This window comes from Prunus avium, chromosome 8 (assembly GCF_965620075.1).
Source record: "Prunus avium chromosome 8, drPruAviu1.hap1.1, whole genome shotgun sequence".
Taxonomy (NCBI): Eukaryota; Viridiplantae; Streptophyta; class Magnoliopsida; order Rosales; family Rosaceae; genus Prunus; species Prunus avium.
This window is the reverse complement of record NC_142291.1, coordinates 27143811-27163273: the sequence shown is the minus strand read 5'-3', so window position 1 is coordinate 27163273 and position 19463 is coordinate 27143811. Positions and strand designations below refer to the sequence as shown.

General features: G+C 38.1%; 2 protein-coding genes and 1 pseudogene across 2 annotated transcripts; 2 read left to right on the top strand and 1 right to left on the bottom strand.

Moving 5' to 3' along the window:
• Positions 1-255: 255 nt before the first annotated feature.
• Positions 256-3253, bottom strand: LOC110768533 (purple acid phosphatase 2-like). The gene is made up of 8 exons (XM_021972286.2): positions 2991-3253; positions 2456-2653; positions 2236-2347; positions 1849-2078; positions 1591-1729; positions 861-1081; positions 561-685; positions 256-471 (listed from the first exon to the last, which is right to left on the bottom strand). The coding sequence occupies exons 1-8, from the start codon at positions 3198-3200 to the stop codon at positions 273-275; spliced, it is 1434 nt and encodes a 477-aa protein (XP_021827978.1). The 5' UTR covers positions 3201-3253; the 3' UTR covers positions 256-272.
• Positions 3254-5416: 2163 nt separating this feature from the next.
• LOC110768529 (cysteine protease RD19A) lies at positions 5417-8149 on the top strand. The gene is made up of 4 exons (XM_021972284.2): positions 5417-5904; positions 5996-6115; positions 7218-7464; positions 7636-8149. The coding sequence occupies exons 1-4, from the start codon at positions 5452-5454 to the stop codon at positions 7917-7919; spliced, it is 1104 nt and encodes a 367-aa protein (XP_021827976.1). The 5' UTR covers positions 5417-5451; the 3' UTR covers positions 7920-8149.
• Positions 8150-12356: 4207 nt separating this feature from the next.
• Positions 12357-15003, top strand: LOC148292436 (uncharacterized; annotated as a pseudogene).
• The last annotated feature ends 4460 nt before the right edge of the window (positions 15004-19463 follow it).

Here is a 19463-nt window from a genome sequence, read left to right as displayed (position 1 = left end):
CATACAAATGTTTCGATAAACTTCTAATGTATGGTGACCGACGATTATTGTGAAAAAGACGTTGCATAGACCTATTATATGATGCTCCCATATTAGTTTGCTAGGTGACCAAATGATAGAAATATAGGGAGACCAACAAAACATAAGCATTTATATATATGAATCAACCTTTAGCCTACCAACATCCACAGAAAATATTGACTAACTTAATAAGTTATACATATGAATTTATTCTAGAAAACAAGAGCAATAAAATTTTTCTTTTCCCATGATCATGATTGGGAACTTGTAGAATCATCAACAGGATGATGGTATCTGTTGAAAAACCACATAGAATCGGCTTTCACTGCAACTCCATCGTCGTTCCGGTGCCAACTGTAGAAGGCATGAGTTCGGTTCTTGATGTCAAAAATGGCATGACCAAAACTGGCCTCTCTATAAGCTGAGTAATCTGGCTGTGGCTCCCTCATACTGCACCAGAAACAAAAAACATTCATAGATTAAAGAATGCAATGCTAACAAATAGGAAAGCATTGAACCCTAAAAGATCATGTACTTACTTGGTTGCCAAGCCTTCAATATTTCCTCCATCTCCAATGGTAATGTACACCGGCGCAGATTGATCTTTCACCACCGGAGAGCACTTTCCATTTTCAATGTTATAGGCAATATTCGATACACGTTCCTGTGATACACACAAATTTCTTATCAGAAAAAGGAAGATGTCTACAGTTTTCTTGATATCAGCATTTCAGTCAAACACTTCTCCTCAAAAGGGTTTCATGTACTAATTTGCCAAACATTAAAGCGTTCCATAAAAGGGATTGATCTGTTTCAACAAGTTTATTTTGAGCACTTACAGATCGTTCGTAGGCATGGACATGACCAGCAAAGACTACGTCAACCTTGTGCTGCACAAACCAAGACTCAAACATGACTCTCATGCTCTCTCCTTCCATGTAATGATAGTTGTAGCTGTTGTACCATGGGGAATGCAGTAAGACAACCAACCATGGTGTCTCACTCCTGTTAACTTTTGGTAGCTCCTGCTCAAGCCATTGGTACTGAGGAGTGTATTTACCTTGAGAAGAAGGAAATGATATGTTAAATGAGACAGTTGCAGCAGCCAATTTAACAAAGACATTAATGTACAGAAGATTTCACTAACAAGTTAGAATTGATTGGATGTTACATGGACAGAAGAAGTTTCAGCCTAGTTTTCAGGATAATTTGGAAGCAAAAAGCCTCCAATCATTTAAAACAAAGTCATTAGAAAATATGACGAGGATATCATTTCCATATGATGTGAAAGTAATTTTTATGATGTAATATGCAGAGATGAACAAAGTTTGATTTACAGTATAACAATCTCTCACATGCCAAGAAAGCAACAACTAAGTATTTAGTTATGTCATCGCCAAATTACTTCAAAAACGGCGATTTTAACAAATTTGCAGATGCCAAGTTAACATATTAGACAGTCAGAAAAGAACATGTTTCACATTCCTAGAATTTTCATATCGTATACTGCATATATGTGTAGGTGCTTGAGAGCCAGTCATGTAAATACAATAGGGAAAAAAAATGTACCATAAGCTGTATATGAAGACAAGACTATGATGTATGCTGAAGCTCTCTTGATTGAGTAAAAAAAAGGGGCAGGGCTCCCTGATGCTTTGTGTGGGACATTATACCGGTGAGTGTACGGCTTGAAAGGTTTGTATTCACCCTGCAACAAAAAGTACCAATCTTCTCTTAGAAAACACTTTTCCAATGACATTTTGGAACTAGAATTCACCTCTCTAGATATGGAAAATGAGAGCTTAAGATTAGCTATGAAATGCTTACAATTTCTGGAGCATAATCAATCTCATGGTTCCCTGCAGTCCAAATCCAAGGTTGATAAGCAGCACTTCTCTCAATGAATCTTCCAAATGTATCCCACTTAACATTGTCATGATTGGGATGATTATCTGCATAAGAGAGGTCTCCAAGGTTCAAAACTGTTTGTCCTTTAAGTGGGTTTTCTTCATAGTGAGTAAGTGTCAAGTTTGAATCAAAGGTTTGGCCCAAATCCCCTGCAAATGAGAGCCAAATGGTAAGTCAAATTTACAAGTAATCAAATAGCCAAATTTGCCTTGTAAATTAATCAAAAGCGTGAAATTACTTTTGGATCACAATGCTAAAAGTTACTATTCTGTTTTGGTTATTAAAAAAAATTACCTAAATACTTACCCATGAGACCAAATGTGTAAGGAACATCTGGCCCAACTTCAGGAGGAGTTACAAACCAGAATAGCCTCTCAGTGTGCCCAATTCCAACCACGTAGTAATATTTGGTATTGTACTGCCCAAAATTATATATTATTAGTTCATAATTTCAGTCAGCAAATTATTTATAGAACAAAAAGAACAAAGAAAAAGAGGAAAAACAGAAAGGCGGATTGAAATTTACCTCTAAGTTTCTGATGGTACAGTGGTGAATGTAACCAGAAGTGTAATCATGGTATGTATAGGTTTTAGCTTTGCCTTCAGCCATCCTTTTCTTTTGATCTGCACTCCAGAAAAGCACTTTGCTGGAGCCTTTTTCATCCACAGTGACCCATGACACAATCATGGCCTTTCCCTTGTGGTCTCCTTGTGTTATATGAACCTTAGATCAAGAACACACGCATATCATACAATTAAACAAAGTTAAGCTAACAAAATCATCAAGAAGAAAAGCAAAAGTGTGAAGCAAGCCATAAATCTTGAAAAACAAGACCACATAAAAATATGAAGGTTCAAGTAAATAAAAGTTCCTGTGTGTTTCCACAGTAAAAAGGGTTGCCCACAAAAAAGAAAAATATATCTCTATATGACAATTATTGATCACATGTCTCGTACTCGTATAGGCGAGACTCAGTGATATCATCAGATAATGTGGTACAAATAAGTCACATCATTAAGCTACAACTGACTAGAGATAGAGAGATAGGGGAGATATATACTTGTTGAGGTGCATTATAGCCATGAGGGACTTGAAAGGCATCGCTTTCATAAGGCATATCAACAGTCTTCTCAGCTTTCCTCACAAAAGGGCTTGTTATACCTCCATTGCAAACCACAGCCAAGTTCAAAACCAAACCCAAAACTACAAAACTAGCTACCCTTGAAGAAGTAGAAGCAGACGCTAAGCTCACCACACCCATCTTGGTCATATTATTACTCAAGGCACCCTCAAACCCTACACAAATTCCATTGCGCTCAGCAAAATCATGCTCCTTTTATAGACACATAAAAATTAATTTAATTTAAATAAAGAGAATCTAAAGTTTATCAGGAAATATGGGGAATATTATTCAGAGCTGTATAGGAATATGCGCATTTCTAAGGCTAAAGGGATTTGGATTTGCATGGTTTTCTATTTATTTTTAACATGAGTACTTATTCTTCTGGGAATTTTAGTTGAGTTGTGTTTCTTTTGGGATCGGAAATAGTGGTTGTATACAGTTGGACTTGGGAGTTATGTGTGAATGAAACGTATCTATTCTTGGATTTGAGCAATCAAAATATAACAATGGCTGTAATATATATATTAATATGTGAAATAAAAAAAATTTGCATTGTCATATTTCATAAATAAAGAAGTAATAAATTGCCTAATTAAAGGGAAGAAGAATAAGTAATTAGAAGTATTGGTGGGCATAGGAGAGGTGTTTGGATTGAGATTTGATTAAACAAAAAAAAAACCAAAAAAAGTTGTAATCCTTTCTAATCATTATATTTGGTTATTGGAAGGAATCTTAACGCTCTAATCCTTTTCTGTTTTGTAGAAAAAAGTTGTAACTTGAAGGGAGATTATTCAATAAGTATTTAAGTTAAGGATTGACAACATACTTCTAATCTCGGGCGTTGGATTGCATTTAAGAGATTACCAACATATTTAATGAATGCAAACCAACGGCCAAAATTAGAAGTATGTAACCAAACCAACGGCCAAAATATGCACGATGGTAATAGGTATATGCCACTCTGGCGGCATCACAAACCAATCAAATATTGTTATGTGAGAAAGTTAAAATGCATGACCACGTGTGATTGGATTTGGTAAGTCTTTATCCAATTCAAGATAGAATGAAAAGTAACAAAATCATTATGACTTGTGATGACCACAAAAAGGGTTAAAACAAAGCTAAGATTCCAAAAAATCTAGTTTTCTTAAAAAAGTTCACCCCCTATCTAGCAATTTGTTATATTCTAGGATAGCAAATTAGTGTCATCAAATCATTATCTCAACCAGCCAAACATCCCTTGAAGCCTTCCAAACTTAAAACCAAATCCTAAAATGTAGCACAACAAACTAGCAATGTTTGTTGTATAATAAATTGATAACTTCCACGCTAAAAACCTGTTAGTTTGCAAGCAATTGACACAGATTGTTTTGCCATTCTTGATAGCCCACCACAACTCAAACAAACACATCAGCCTAACTGTTTATGACCTCATAATTTAACAAGTCCAGTTAAAACATAGCATGACAAATGTAGAAAACCCAATCCAACTATCATTCTAAATTATATTTTCATCAATCGCTCATGTACGCGTGTAGAATATTATGGTCAAAATTACAATTCTGGTTTCCGTAGCTTGGCCTAATTTACTCTTAAGTATATAGAGTTTTAAAAAATTGCTATCGTACCCCTCTAAAGCGGTTTGGTTTGAAATTGAAGTTTCCAGCACTAAATTAGAAACTAAACCAAATTATGTGAGATAGCAACTTTCTAAACTATAAGAAATCAGGCCAAACTATGAGGATAGATATTGTAATTTAGTCAATCCTTATCAATCGTTTATATCTATAAATTTTATTGTAATTCTCATATAAATTAGTCTCATTGATCTTAGAAGTGAACGAATCGCAAAATTAACCTATTTCATCATCTATCGAACGGTTGATATCGAAAACAAACCTCTTCCATCACAAATTTCTCCGCAATATTTCATTGACCACCCTGTTTCCTCTCTGTTTCTTATTATTTTCTCCAACAAAACAACAAAACAATCATCTTCAAGCCAATAATAAAAAACCAAAAAAACAGAAACAAAACAATATCCAACCCAATTACAATTCAAAACCAACAAGCAATGCAAGGCGCTATCCAACTACCATTCAACACCAACACTCCAACACCGCCACGTGTCCCGTTTCCATTCGCCCGCCCATTACCCACTCCCGTAAGCAAATACCCCAAAACTATCGCCTACACGACACCCTTAAAATATATCTCATCTCAGAAAATCTAAACCGTCCATCATACCGGATCATTGGTGGGACTCTCTGTGAACCGTGCAGATATACGCAGTATTTAAACCCGACCGCAGAGGATTATACACCTCCAAGGTCCTCGTCGACTTTATAAAGCAAACCAGACTCTGCAGAACCAAAGCTACCAATCGGTCTCTGTAAACATGGATCGGTACCTCTCTCTTCTTCTCGCATTCTCTCTCTTGATCGTCTCGCGTGCGCAATCGGACGGCGCAGATCCGCTGATCAGGCAAGTGGTTGACGGGGGCGATGATCACCAGCACGACCATCGTCTCGGAGCCGAACACCACTTCTCGCTCTTCAAGCACCAATTCGGCAAGTCGTACGCGAGCCAGGAGGAGCACGACTACAGGTTCGAAGTGTTCAAGGCGAACCTGCGCCGAGCCGCGCGACACCAGAGGCTCGACCCGTCGGCTCAACACGGCGTGACTCAGTTCTCCGATATGACCCCGGCTGAGTTCCGAAAGAGTCAACTCGGACTCAGAGGGCTGAAGCTCCCTGCTGATGCCACCAAGGCTCCGATTCTCCCGACCGAGAATCTGCCTGAGGATTTTGATTGGAGGGATCGTGGAGCTGTCACCGCCGTTAAAAATCAGGTCTTTTTTTGTTTTTGTTGTAAAAAATTATTTTATTTATTTTTAATTAGTTTGTTTATTTATTGGGTTATTTGGGTTTTTGTGAAATTAGGGCTCGTGCGGGTCGTGCTGGAGTTTCAGTACTACAGGAGCTTTGGAAGGTGCCCACTTTCTGGCGACTGGAGAGCTTGTGAGCCTCAGTGAGCAGCAGCTTGTGGATTGTGATCACGAGGTTTGACTTTTTTAAAAATTTTTTTGAAAAGAATTATTATTTGGTGCTTCTGTTTATGAAGAAAATTGGGATTTCTAATGGTTGATTGTTTGATTTTAATTTGCGAATACACGATAATTAGTAATTACGATTGTCCCTTTTTAGGGTATTTTTGTAGTCAGAATATTTCTTACAATTGTCTTGTTCAAATTATCTGTGATTGTGGTCTCCATGTGAGACCCACATGGAATCTGGATGACGATGAATAGTTAGCTGCTTCTTTCTGCTTGTCTTTGTCTCGAGCTGACTCTGTCAGTACTGAAAGTCACAAACTGCAACTTTTTGATTGCATTTAAACCAAAACCTGAGACGGTGTCTGTGTTTTCAAGTTCATTTTTTGCGTCAAGGTGTCTTTACATGTTCCTAAGTCTCAACACATGTTGGAAAAGGTTAGAAATTGTAGAGATGTAATTGTTCACGGAGTTGGGTTTTCTAATTTGCAGGAAATATGTCTGTATATTGTAATTGTTGTGTCTGCTGTATGTTATATATGTTTTGGTTATTGCCTTATTGGTGTTCAGGGGTGTCATGATAATACTTTAACTGCGTATTTTTTGTTTTAATTAGTAAATGACAAATAAAGTTGGATTTTGTTTTAGCTATGTTTGCCTTATTGCCTTATTGGTGTTCAGGGGTGACATGATAATACATTAACTGTGAGATTTTTATTTTGGTTTTATTTAGTAAATGACAAATAAAGTTGGTTTTTGTTTTAGCTATTATTACGAGATGTAGCAAGAAGTTATATTTGGATGTAAAAAGTTAAATGGTCATATATCTGCTTGCTGCGTTGAAGGATTTTTAATAGAATGTGTTCTTGCTGCTGAAATTTTTTTATTGCTATTGTTTATCTTGATAATGCAGAAGCAGTGCAGTCTGATTGGTGCTTGTGTCTTTATCCTTAATAGAAATACATAATGAATGGTGCTTGTGTTTTAACAGTAGCACCATTAACAGATTGCCATTATTTTGTTTGACTGTTTCATTCATTCAGTGATGCCCTAGAAAAAGGTTAGTTCCTTAAATTTCTATATCTTATGCGTTCTTTCTGAAAAAATTGCAGTGTGATCCAGAGGAGGCAGGTTCATGCGACTCTGGATGCAATGGTGGGCTCATGAACAGTGCCTTTGAGTACACACTCAAAGCTGGTGGACTAATGAAGGAAGAAGAATATCCATACACTGGTACTGATCGTGGAACCTGCAAATTTGACAAGAGCAAAATTGCAGCAAAGGTTGCCAATTTCAGTGTTGTCTCCCTTGATGAAGAACAAATTGCTGCAAACCTTGTGAAAAATGGCCCTCTTGCAGGTAACTCGCATTTAATTTTGTGATTTCTGTTCTTTGCCTTGTTCTGTTTGTAAAGATATTTTATTTTTTCTGCTCATCTTCTCTTTATGATTTAAGAGCATTATAGAGTACTGGTATGAGTTCCAGCAGTGGTTAAAGCCTATTATTAACTAGTACATTGTTCGAATGCAGTGGCTATCAACGCAGTGTTCATGCAAACATATGTTGGTGGAGTGTCATGCCCCTACATTTGCTCAAAGAGATTGGATCATGGGGTGTTGCTCGTGGGTTATGGTGCAGCTGGCTATTCTCCCATCAGAATGAAGGAGAAGCCATACTGGATCATAAAGAACTCATGGGGAGAGAACTGGGGAGAGAAGGGATTCTACAAAATCTGCAACGGCCGGAATATCTGCGGTGTAGACTCCATGGTCTCAACTGTTGCTGCAGCATCTGTTGAGACCAACCCACAGTAGGCTTCAACCCCAACTTATAATTGCAGTTGGAATATCTATGTGTAATGTATATACAAGTTCGGAGACATTTATTTGTGCAACTCCAATTGTTGTTGACAGTGTCAGCAGTCAGCCTTGCAAAACATAAAACTAAACATAGCACCACCAATGTATTTTATAATTCTTGGGGTTTGCCAGAACAGCTTAAATGTCCTTTTTTATGTGTTAATATGCAAGTTCTTCCAACTTTATATCTGGGTGTTTTTTTAGCTTAGCCAAATTATAACTATAGTGCAGCTAAATGAAAGATGGATTTATTCAAGGATCAATCCAACCCAGGTAGTTTTACTCTTCTTTATATTTTTTGAAAAAAATTAGAATAAAAATTGCAGATATATAACCTGAATGAATTATATGACCAATCAATTGGGATTTTCTTGTAAGATACTTGGTGTGTTATGCTTTTAAATTATTCAAATTGTAAAGCTGCTATTCCAAAAGCAAATGTTTTCTTCTATTATTTTTTCTCCGTCTTTTGTGGGAAAATACCACAAGGAAATGTTGCACCTTGAAAGCAAGATTGCTTCTAGTTTTGGTTCTTTCTGGTACTGGGTCTTTTGCGTCCCGCGAGGCTATAATGCGGGGCAGGTTGTGCGGGGTCATGCATTTTGGTACACATTGGGCATGACTTGGCTACATGTTGATTTTGCCTGCACTTTCGTAACTGCTCAGAGTGCCACCGTGCCACGCATATTTTGCTCCTAAAAAAGCAGTCATTGAATGAATGAAACATTGAAACACTATTGTTTAGAAGTTAAGTTATAAATATTAAAAGGTTTCGTGAATTTACTCGCATTTAGTTTAATCTCAACAATCACAATAATTCAATGATGTGTTAATATTTTTCTGCTTGCTAACTATGTCTCTAATGACAGGGAAAAAAAAAAGGCAATTGATGAACCCATTGCACATCCCTCATATTGTATAATTGTAGTTTCCACTTTGTGCCCAGAACTCTTTTTCTTTTTCTTTTTTCTATCGAGAAGGATGATAATATACTAAACTCATACACACTATACGGATGTTAGGACTCGAACCTAAGACCTTTTCCTAGAGAAACATTTGCTCTAGACCTTTTCTGGAGGAGCAATTGGTCCAAACCTTTCCTAGGACTCGAACCGAAGCCCAAGATTTATTGCATTAGAGATCTTACCACAAAAAGAAAGCTGAAAATTGAGCAAACTGAAAAACGAGATATAATAAAGCAAAGAGTTGATATAAGCGTGGATGGCACACATCAAAAAATAATGTAAAGGCTATTTGAATGTCAAATGAAGATTGTAGTATGAAAGATTGAGTTTGAATGTAGGAAAGGTTGGACTTTCCTTCTATTTGGAGAAGTGAAAAAAATCATAGAGGGGAAAAGTACATAAAATTCTACTATAATACTGTATGTTCAGTACCAAAAAAAATAAGCAGGGGGTTTACAATTGCCTCTATAAGGCCTGGTGCTTACTCTTTTGACTAATTAGAGCTGAAAGAATATGTTTTGTACATTTCACCAATCTCTCGTCCTATTGATTATATTTACAATCTACTTGTGCAAATGATATGTGATGTCTAATCTAAGAAAAGAAGATAATGGAATGAAATTCATAGAGGTTGTTCGTTCTTCTTCTTGTTAATCTTGTTGCACTAGTTAATTTTTAATTAGGCTTAATATCACAAAACGTCCCTAAAGTTTACAAAACTATCAGATTGCATCCTTAATGATTTTTTGTGTTATTCGTGGTCCTCAAGGTTAGTATGTGTGATCACAAATGGTTCCTGCCGTTAAGTTCCGTAAAAAATTCCGTTAGTTTGCTGACATTGCATATATATATCACAAAACATCCCTAAGGTTCACGCACCTATTACAAATGGTCCCTGAGAAATTTTTTAATTTTTTAAATTTAAAATATAAAATTTTGGTTTTTAAAAAATAATTTAAAATTCATAAAATTTAAAAATGAAAAAAACCAAGGGTTTCGGGTTCATAAATGAACCTCAAGGTTAAAATCCTTCTATAAATGGTTTTTAAATTTTTAAATTTTATGAATTTTAAATTATTTTTAAAAAATTTCATTAGTTTGTTGATGTGGCATAGATGTGGAGCCCACATCTTCAAAAATATAGTCACATGTATTTAAAATACAATATATATATTTAAATAATTTAAAAAAGAAAACCAAAATTTTATGAATTTTAAATGTAAAAATTTTAAAATTTCACAGGGACCATTTGTGATAGGTGCGTGAACCTTAGGGATGTTTTATGATATATATGTCATGTCAGTAAACTAGCGGAGTTTTTGACGGAACCTAACGGCAGGGACCATTTGTGATCGCACATACTAACCTTGAGGACCACGAATGACACAAAAAAACATTAAGGATGCAATCTGATAGTTTTATAAACCTTAGAGACGTTTTGTGATATTAAGCCTTTTTAATTATATATGTATATTCCACAGTCCCGTTCCCTTGAACCACAGAATTCAAAGGTGGATAACTACAAGTCCCTTGGACCACAGATTCCAGGAGAACGAGATTGGTATCTTCCATATAGGCATTGGCTCAATTATATATGGATTTGACATTTAACCCAAAATGAAATTAAGAAGAGATATTTTATTTGATTAAAAAAAATAACGAAGAGATATTTTAGATTATTTTCTTATTAGTGTTGCAGCACACATGCCTCATACTATATAATAGAATACCATAGGAATTGAAATTTTAATTCAAATAAACACATCAACCATTTTGATAGTTTATATTTAATATCTCCATTATATATATTCTCATAGAAATTTATCAAATATTTTGTATTTTTATTTTTTATATAAGCGATATTCTACTTTAGTCTAATATAAACTATGAGGAGGGGGGTTGGAACTCAGGTGCAGAGTGGGGAGCATATCAGCTCTAGCAAACTTGGCTAAGTCCATGTCTGCTTATCAAAGATTTATTTGTAAAGTGAGATTAATTTCCAATACCCTATATAATCATTGAAAATAAAATATTTTTTTTTTTTGCCAAAAGTTAAGAATAGGAATGGGGAGGGGGAAAACTCACACCTTGATACAATGGGAACTTGAACTAGGCCTATTTTTTGGGCTATGGGCAGGATTGCCTCGGCCCAATTTGCAAAGGGTAGGGCCTGGGCCATGATTTTAAACCCCCGATCCGATATTTAATTCAGTTTATTAATAAATAATATTTATAGAAATAAGAGCTTTTTTAAAAAAAATTCTTATCTATAAAAGAGTTGTTTTTAATCTTACCTTATCTCTAATCCGTCAAACACCGATCACTTTTCCAGAGGTTGGAGAGAAAATGGTGGAATTCAAATATGAGTATCTTCTTGATTATTGCTTTGCTTGTGGGCGGCTTGGTTACTCCACTCAGGTGTGTCTTAAAAAATATGAAACCCTCAATGGGCCTCTCACTCCGTGTTTCCTTGATTAATTGACATCTATTTTTGCTGATTTGGAAGGTATTACTAATTTATGGGGTAAACCAATTGGCTCTCTAGCTCGCCGTTCCTCAACTTTTCCCCCTTCTTTCAGAGGCAATGGTACTTTTTCACTGGATGGTTCGGGTAATCAGGGTAGCCCTAATAATCGTTCTTGGGGTTCTTGCTCTCATGATAGGGATGAGTTTGCCGATTTTGCATCTCCTCCCACTTTATCATGCTGTCGTTAGGTTTAAAGCTATTGATTCTCTTCACCAACAAACTGGCCTCATTGATGATGAAGTTCGCTCCCAAACCCAAAAAGGGCAACGAATAATGCCAATATTCTATTATGATGAGGTCTTGCTTGAACCCCTACACTCACAAGAATGGTGGGCATGACTTAACTAAAACAAATGGTACCTCACGATAACATTTGGGGGTGCATATTTGCTAGAGGCCAAAGTGATGGGTAATCACATCATGATGTGAATGGGTAAGAGTACTCTCTCTTCACCATTCAAGCAAACCAATATTCTATTATGATTTGGCAAGCTTGATGGTGGTGAGCCTCCCATCCCCACTAAGAGTTGAAACTAAAACTCTCATATTCCATTTTAGGGATATGAAATTTGCCAAAAATAGTGGGAGGTGTCATTTGATTTAAAAGACCCGAATCATTGGCTTTCTAAAAGCAATCTAATTTAAATTTCTGTATGTTATGTAGATATGTCTGGAACCGCGCTCGCCAAAATCCTTGACAAACACTGCCTTGAGGGGCAAAATTTCCCTGAATGGTCTCACAATCTCAAGATTGTTTTGATCAGTGAGAAAATTGCATACGTGCTTGATAAGCCGTTCCCTTGTCAACTTCCTGGTAATAATGTCACTAAGAAGGAACGTGCTCAATATGTTAAGCACATACAAGACGACAAACAAACTAAATGCTACATCCTTGCTTCAATGAACTTTGAGCTTTAGAAGCAACATGAGCACATGGATGTTCCAACCGATATGATCCTTCATCTACAAGAGTTGTATGGTGAGGGTACACGTAACAGACGATTCAGTGTTGTTTGTGAGCTTGCGAAGACCAAGATAGTCAAGAAAGCACCAATCCACCAACATGGGCTGAAGATGATTGGACTCATCGAGTAGTTGGAGAATGATCGGTTCATAATTGTATATTATTTCTTACCCTTCTAGCTTATGATTTGGTTATGTTTTTGAGTTAAACTTGTGCTTTTAATCCTTTTTGTGTTTATCTTTCAGTTAATTGAGCTTTAGGTAACAATGATGGCTTTGGAGAACATAATTCATGCAATTCAAGCATGTTAAGGCCTAATTTGGATGAATTGATGAAGAGCTTAAAGACAAATTCATTATGGCTACAGCCCCCTGCCAGTCCAGTTCCGTAGGTCATATTGAAAGCTTTGTTTCAGCAACCTACATAGCTCGGATGAGGCCACATTCTTCATGAAAGTTGCTCCAATTGGTGTGTACTATAACATATCCAAAATTCAGCCCCATTGGATAAATCTGGAGTCCGTTACCTAGCAAACACAGAACCATGCTCAGGATGGATCTTATCAGCGCGGAAAATGAGTTAGCAATTTGTTTCGGCCTTAACTTCTTCCTCCGACCTTGGATTGGCCCAAATAACATATGGCTGGAAAGAGGACATTCTGAACTTCAATTTAGAGTGCTTAAAGTCCTAATTTGATTAAGAGAAGCCCAAGTTGTAAGCCCTTGAAGTTTCTGGTCATGCTGACCTCAGCATGTGCTGGTTGGATGCTTGGTCATGGTGAGCTAGGTATGAGCTATCATTTCTGGTTGGAAGCTTGGTCATGGTGACATGAAGATGAGCTAGGGCTGCTGGTGGGATTTAGTGGTGAAGTGCATCAACCAATTCAAGATTTTCTAATACAAGTGCATCACCCATTTCAGATTTTCTAATACAAGTGCATCAACCATTTCAGATTTTATAATTCAAGTGTTGTATGCATTAGTCTTATTGAATTCTGATTTTCACTTCCCCTAGGCCTATAAATAGGGAAGTTCTCTAAGCTTGTAATAACACCCCAAGGGGGGGGAGCTCTCAAACACTTCTCTAGAGCTCCCTTCCCTTCTCTCCCTCAAATTCTCTTAGTTTCCCTTTGTAGTTCTCAATTGTTGTAATAAGATCATTCTATTAAATTTTCTTTGTACTAAATATCAAACACTTTTCCTTTCTCTTCTTCTAATTCTCTAAAGCTTTCAATCACATGTTCTTCCAAAATCCTCAAAGTTCTCAAACATCTCTCTACTTCCCTTCTCTTCCAAAAGTCTCCATGTCTCAAACACTTCACAAACACATTTCTCTTCCTTCCCTAAGTTCTCAAATTCTCCAAGTTCACAAACATCCTCCAAGTTCTCAACCACTCTCTTCCAAAATCCACAAAGCTCTCAAAACACCTCTCTACTTTCTTCTCCAAATCCTCCAAGTTCTCAAACACTCTCTTCCAAATTCCCCATGTCTTAAACACATTCCCTTCCAAAATCCTCAAAGCTCTCAAACACATGTTCTTCCAAAATTCTCTAAAGTTCCCAAACACTTTCTTCTCCCTCCTCAAAGTTCTCAAACACTTCCTTTCTTCCTCAAAGTTCTCTTAGTTTCCTTAATGTTTTCTTAGTTGTAATTTATTTTTCTTTGTTATGTAAATTCTTTTCTTAAGTTTTCAAGTTGAATTAGTTTCCAAGTTTCAATTATGGTTTTTGTTCTTATTCATTATGCTTATAAGTTAATATGCTAGTTTGAATGATTGATCACCATTTAGGCTTGCATGTTAGCTATCTTGGTTTGAATTAAGAGTATACACCATGCTTTAATTCGAATTGAACTATGAATAGGAAGAGTATGTATGGACATTCGACAACAGGGATTAGATACATACTTGGTTGTTTAAAATGTTCTTCTATGCTTAATGGGTTCCTAATGCTTAATTTTAGGTTAGACAACAAATGATCAAATTAGGGAATTAGGAACACAAGGTTATGACCACACACCATGGCTTAATCATACTTTAGCTAGAATCAATCCATTAATCTAAATTGAACTTGGGAACTTATTTGCTTGAGTTACTTATTTCTTTCTTCCTTGTTTTATGTTCTTTGTTTTTGTTTCTATTTTGTGTAGGGAAACTAAATTGGATCATTCAATCACCAATCCATGTGGAATCGACCTCGCACTTACATATGCTATACTACCAACGGTTCGTGCACTTGCGAGTATCACAAGTTGAGGATGCAGCTTAATCCATTTTGGTGGAGCTAAATCTACGCAACAGAGAACTTAGGAACTCCACTGGATGGGGAATTGGTCCAAGACTTTATCCTTGCATTCCTCTCAAGCCAGTTCTCCCAGTTTGTTATGAACTACAACATGGGAAAAATAGACAAAACTCTTGCGAAGTTGCTGCACGTGCTGGTCATAGCTGAAAAGACTTTCAAAAGGGAAAGTGGGAGTGGAACTATGGCTGCCTTCAAGAAAGGCTCTTCTTCCTCTACCAAACCTAAGCCTAAAACCAAAGGCAAGGGCAAGGAAAAGGAGAAGAAGACTACTATAATCTAAGAAGGAAGAAGAATAGATATCTGGCGGAGAGAAGAAGAAGAAAAAAGAAAGAGAGAGAAGGAAAGGAAATAAAAAAAGAAAGAGGAGAGAGAGAAGACTGAACTCAAGGAGAGGAAGAAAGAAGAAGAAAAAAATAGATATCCAATCTAAAGCAATCAAATCATCCCACAGTCAAAAATAGAAATTCGTAGTCACTCCACATTATTTGACTTCGCAATGGAGAAGCTCATATATATATATATATATATATATATATATATATATATGTTGTTTTTAATCTTATAATTGAAAACAAATATAATTTAATATAATTGAAAATAAATTTTCATGATAAAGTTAATAATCATGAGAGGTAAATTTAATTTTATGTTAAAAATATGAACCAAAAATGTCAAGAAAATGGCCAATTTGATAGGGCCATATAGGCCTGATTTATTGGCTCACCCATAAGCTTTAAAATAGTTGACTTATAGGTAGGGCATGATCTTAGTTTATTAAAGATAGGGCTAGCGTAGGCCGACCCATTTAACTCTTAGGGCCAAAAAAAAGCCCACTAATGGGTAAGGCTTGGGCCAACCCCTCTTAGGATCGGGCTAGCTCGACTCGACCCATTTTATAGGTCTACTCATGACCATTTGGAAGCACACCAAAAGCTTGAGTCAATCCAACTAACGCCCCATTGATATTGAAAATAATTGTTCATTACAGTAGTAAGTTAAAAAGTTTTGTTAGATTGACAATAATAAAAGGTTGAAATGCAAACCTTAATGAATTGTATAAACAATAGGGATTTTTTTCTAAGATACTTGGTGTATTAGGTTTTGAACTAATAAGCAATTGTAAATCTGCTATTCCAGTAGGAAATGTTGCACCTCACAGTACTGACTTTTAAGTTTTAACTTGGGCAAGGGTTTAGGGTTTCAATGGTTTAAGCTTGAAGCAAGGGTTTAGGGTTTAGGATTTAGGGTTTCAAGGCTTCATGGGCGATTAAAATGTTGTCTTGGATCTGTCTGTTTGCTACGAAGGCGTTCTGGAAAGGCGTCACAACCTCCGGCAAGATAAGCTTCAAGCGATTGGCTAGAACTTTTGAGAGGATTTTGTAAGCAAAGTTACACAGGCTGATCGGTCTGAATTGGCCTACAGATTCAGGGTTCGGGACTTTTGGTATGAGTACAATATGAGTTTTGTTTAGCTGGCTAAGCATTTTATCGCGGCCATGGAACTCAGTCGCAGCAGCAAAAATTACCTCATTGATGATGGGCCAAAAATTCTGATAAAACATGCCAGAAAACCCATCTGGCCCAGGGGCCTTAGAAGAGCCCAATTGGAAAGCTGCATCCTTTACCTCCTCCATCGATAAGGGGCGAACTAACTGCTCATTCATCTCTGGGGAAATAAGGCTGGGCACACAGCTCATTACTTCGGACCAGTCCCTTGAGCCGCTGGATTTAAACAAGTTCTCAAAGTGGTTTTCAAACTCACTCCTGATTTGGTGCTCCTGATCTAGCCATTGAAACTCGTCCACTCTGAGCTTTACAATTTTGTTCTTTTGCCTCCTCTGAATAGTTGACAAATGGTTTAGGGTTTTAGGGTTTCAATAGACAAAAATCCTCTCAAAAGTTCTAGCCAATCGCTTGAAGCTTATCTTGCCGGAGGTTGTGACGCCTTTCCAGAACGCCTTCGTAGCAAACAGACAGATCCAAGACAACATTTTAATCGCCCATGAAGCCTTTCACAGATTAAGACTGAAGAAGAAGGGGAAAAACCACCAGTTGGGAATTAAATTGGACATGAACAAGGCGTACGATCGCATTGAGTGGGATTTCTTAGAAGGGGTTATGTTGAAAATGGGGTTCTGCAGAAAATGGACCTCCTTAATTATGGGGTGCCTGTCCTCCGTAAGCTTCTCAGTGGTTTTGAACGGGAAGAATGGCCGCTTCTTCAAGCCTTCCAGAGGTCTTCGCCAGGGAGACCCATTATCGGCTTACCTGTTCATCTTAGTTAATGATGCTCTCTCTCACTTCATATCATCTGAGTGTACTAGTGGAAGACTTAATGGCATTAGGCTATGCAACGACAGCCCCACTCTTTCCCATCTGTTTTTCGCAGATGATTCCCTTCTATTTATCAAAGCCTCCCTTGAGAATTGCAGCAGAATGTCCCACATTCTGGATGCCTACTGTGCAGCTTCTGGTCAACTCGTTAATTTGGACAAATCCAATATGTTCTTCAGTCCAAATACCCCAAGTCATATCAAAAGAAGTGTGTGCTCAGTGTTAAATATTAAGGAGGCGGACAATCCTGGGAGGTATTTGGGTTTGTCGTCGGTATGGGGCAGCTCAAAAAAAGAGGCCCTTGGTTATATTAAAGAGCGCATTCTGAAGCTCATTCACGGGTGGAACAACAAGGAACTCTCTCACGCTGGAAAGGAAGTGTTAATTAAGGCTGTAGCCACAGCCATCCCGGCCTACCCAATGACCTGTTTCAAATTCCCCATTACTCTTTGCAATGAGATCAATATGATTATGGCTTCCTTTTGGTGGGGAGATAATGATTCCGAGAGAAAGGTTCACTGGAAGAAGTGGGCAAGCTTGGGAGAGGCAAAAAACTGTGGTGGACTTGGGTTTCGAGATTTGGTTTCGTTTAACAAGGCTTTATTGGCAAAACAATGCTGGAGAATCCTTAATAACCCTCAGGCTCTTTGGGTTAGGATTCTCAAAAGCCTGTATTTTCCGAATTGTGGTCTCCTTGAGGCTGGGAAGGGTGGAAAAGCCTCTTGGGCGTGGAATAGTTTACTTGAAGGAAGAGATGTTATTTTGAGCGGCTCTAGATGGCAAATTATGGGAGGCAATTTTGTCAGGCTGTGGGAAGACTCTTGGCTTCCCCAATCTAATCATGGGTACCTCCGCGCTCTCGCTCCTGTGCCCTCCCCTGGCCCCAAGATGGTGGCAGATATAATTGATTGGGAGCATAAGACCTGGAATTTGGTGGACATTGAGAATCTGATCTCGGTGGATGAGGCCAATGAGATCTTTTCCCTTCCAATTGGAGGTAAAGATACCCCTGATCGCTTGATTTGGCCTCACTCGAAGAATGGCTCGTATTCAGTCAAGTCGGGCTACCACTGGATCACTGGGAATATCAAGCGTGCTCAGCCTAATAGGATTGAATCCTCTCACCAGGTGGATACGCAAGTCTGGAAGTGCATCTGGGATTGCAAAACTCTCCCAAAGATCAAATTATTCATGTGGCGTGCTGTCCATGGCATCCTTCCTTCATTTGCCAGTCTGTACAAAAAGAAGTTAAGCCCCTCCCCCCTCTGCCCTCTCTGCTCGGACTTTCCTGAATCAGTGGAACATGTCATCTTCTTATGCCCATGGGCTCGAAAAGTTTGGTATGCTAGTAATCTATCCTTCAGGCCTGATGAGCAAGCCTTCTCTTCCTTGGATAGATGGATTTTGGCCATTTCCTGCAGCTCTGATTTCTCGAGCCTGGAGAAGCAGTGGATCTTATCTCATGCCTCCTTTGTGTGCTGGAGCATCTGGAAGGCTCGGTGCTCCTTTATTTACGACCATCATAAAGATGGCCTCCCCCTTCCTGATGTGGTGGCCAAAGCGGCGAGTCGGGATGCCAATGATTTTCTTGCAATTTGCACGAAAATGGATGGTGGCACCACCCCAAGTACTGAGGGGCTTGTGCCAAGACCTTCTGCTCGTAATTGGATGCCCCCCCCAGTAGGCTTCATCAAAGCAAATTGTGATGGCTCGTGGGATCATACGTCAAAGGCTGCTTCTTCGGGTGTCGTTCTTAGAAACCATAATGGGGAGGTGATTGGTGGTATGGCTAATTCGTTCCAGGCGCTGTCAGCTGACCAAGCTGAGGGTCAAGCTTTGCTGAACGGCCTAAGGTTGGCCAAGAATTACGGTATTCGCAAGATAGTTATGGAGACGAACTCAAAGGTCTGTTTTTCTGCGGCAAAGGATGCTCTGCCTTGTGTCAAGTGGCAGTTGTTTCCAATTTTCCATGCCATAAACGATCTGAGGGCCTCCTTCGATTCACTCCGGTGGTCTTGGGTCCCTAGGGAAGCGAACCAAGCAGCTGATTGGGTAGCTTCGCAAGTTAAGAGGGGGTTGTGCGCTGAGGCGTGGGTCAATAGACCTCCAACTGCCCTGGTCTTCATCTTGTCTCGCGATGGCCTGCCCTGCCCTCCGCCTTCGTCCACCCAGTCCTGAGGCTGCTTTTGGCTGGTTTTGCTTCCTGTTCTGGGGCTATTTTATTTTTTTTTGTGCTCTCTGTTTTGTAGTTGTTTTATCTTTGTAGTCTCGTCCTGTTCTGTTTTGGCTCTGCCTTTTGGCTTTGTTTTATGAAATATCCAGTTACCAAAAAAAAAAAGTTTTAACTTGGGCAAGATTGCTTTTGATTTTGATTACTTTGGCACAGGGTCCTTCCTTCAAGTTCAA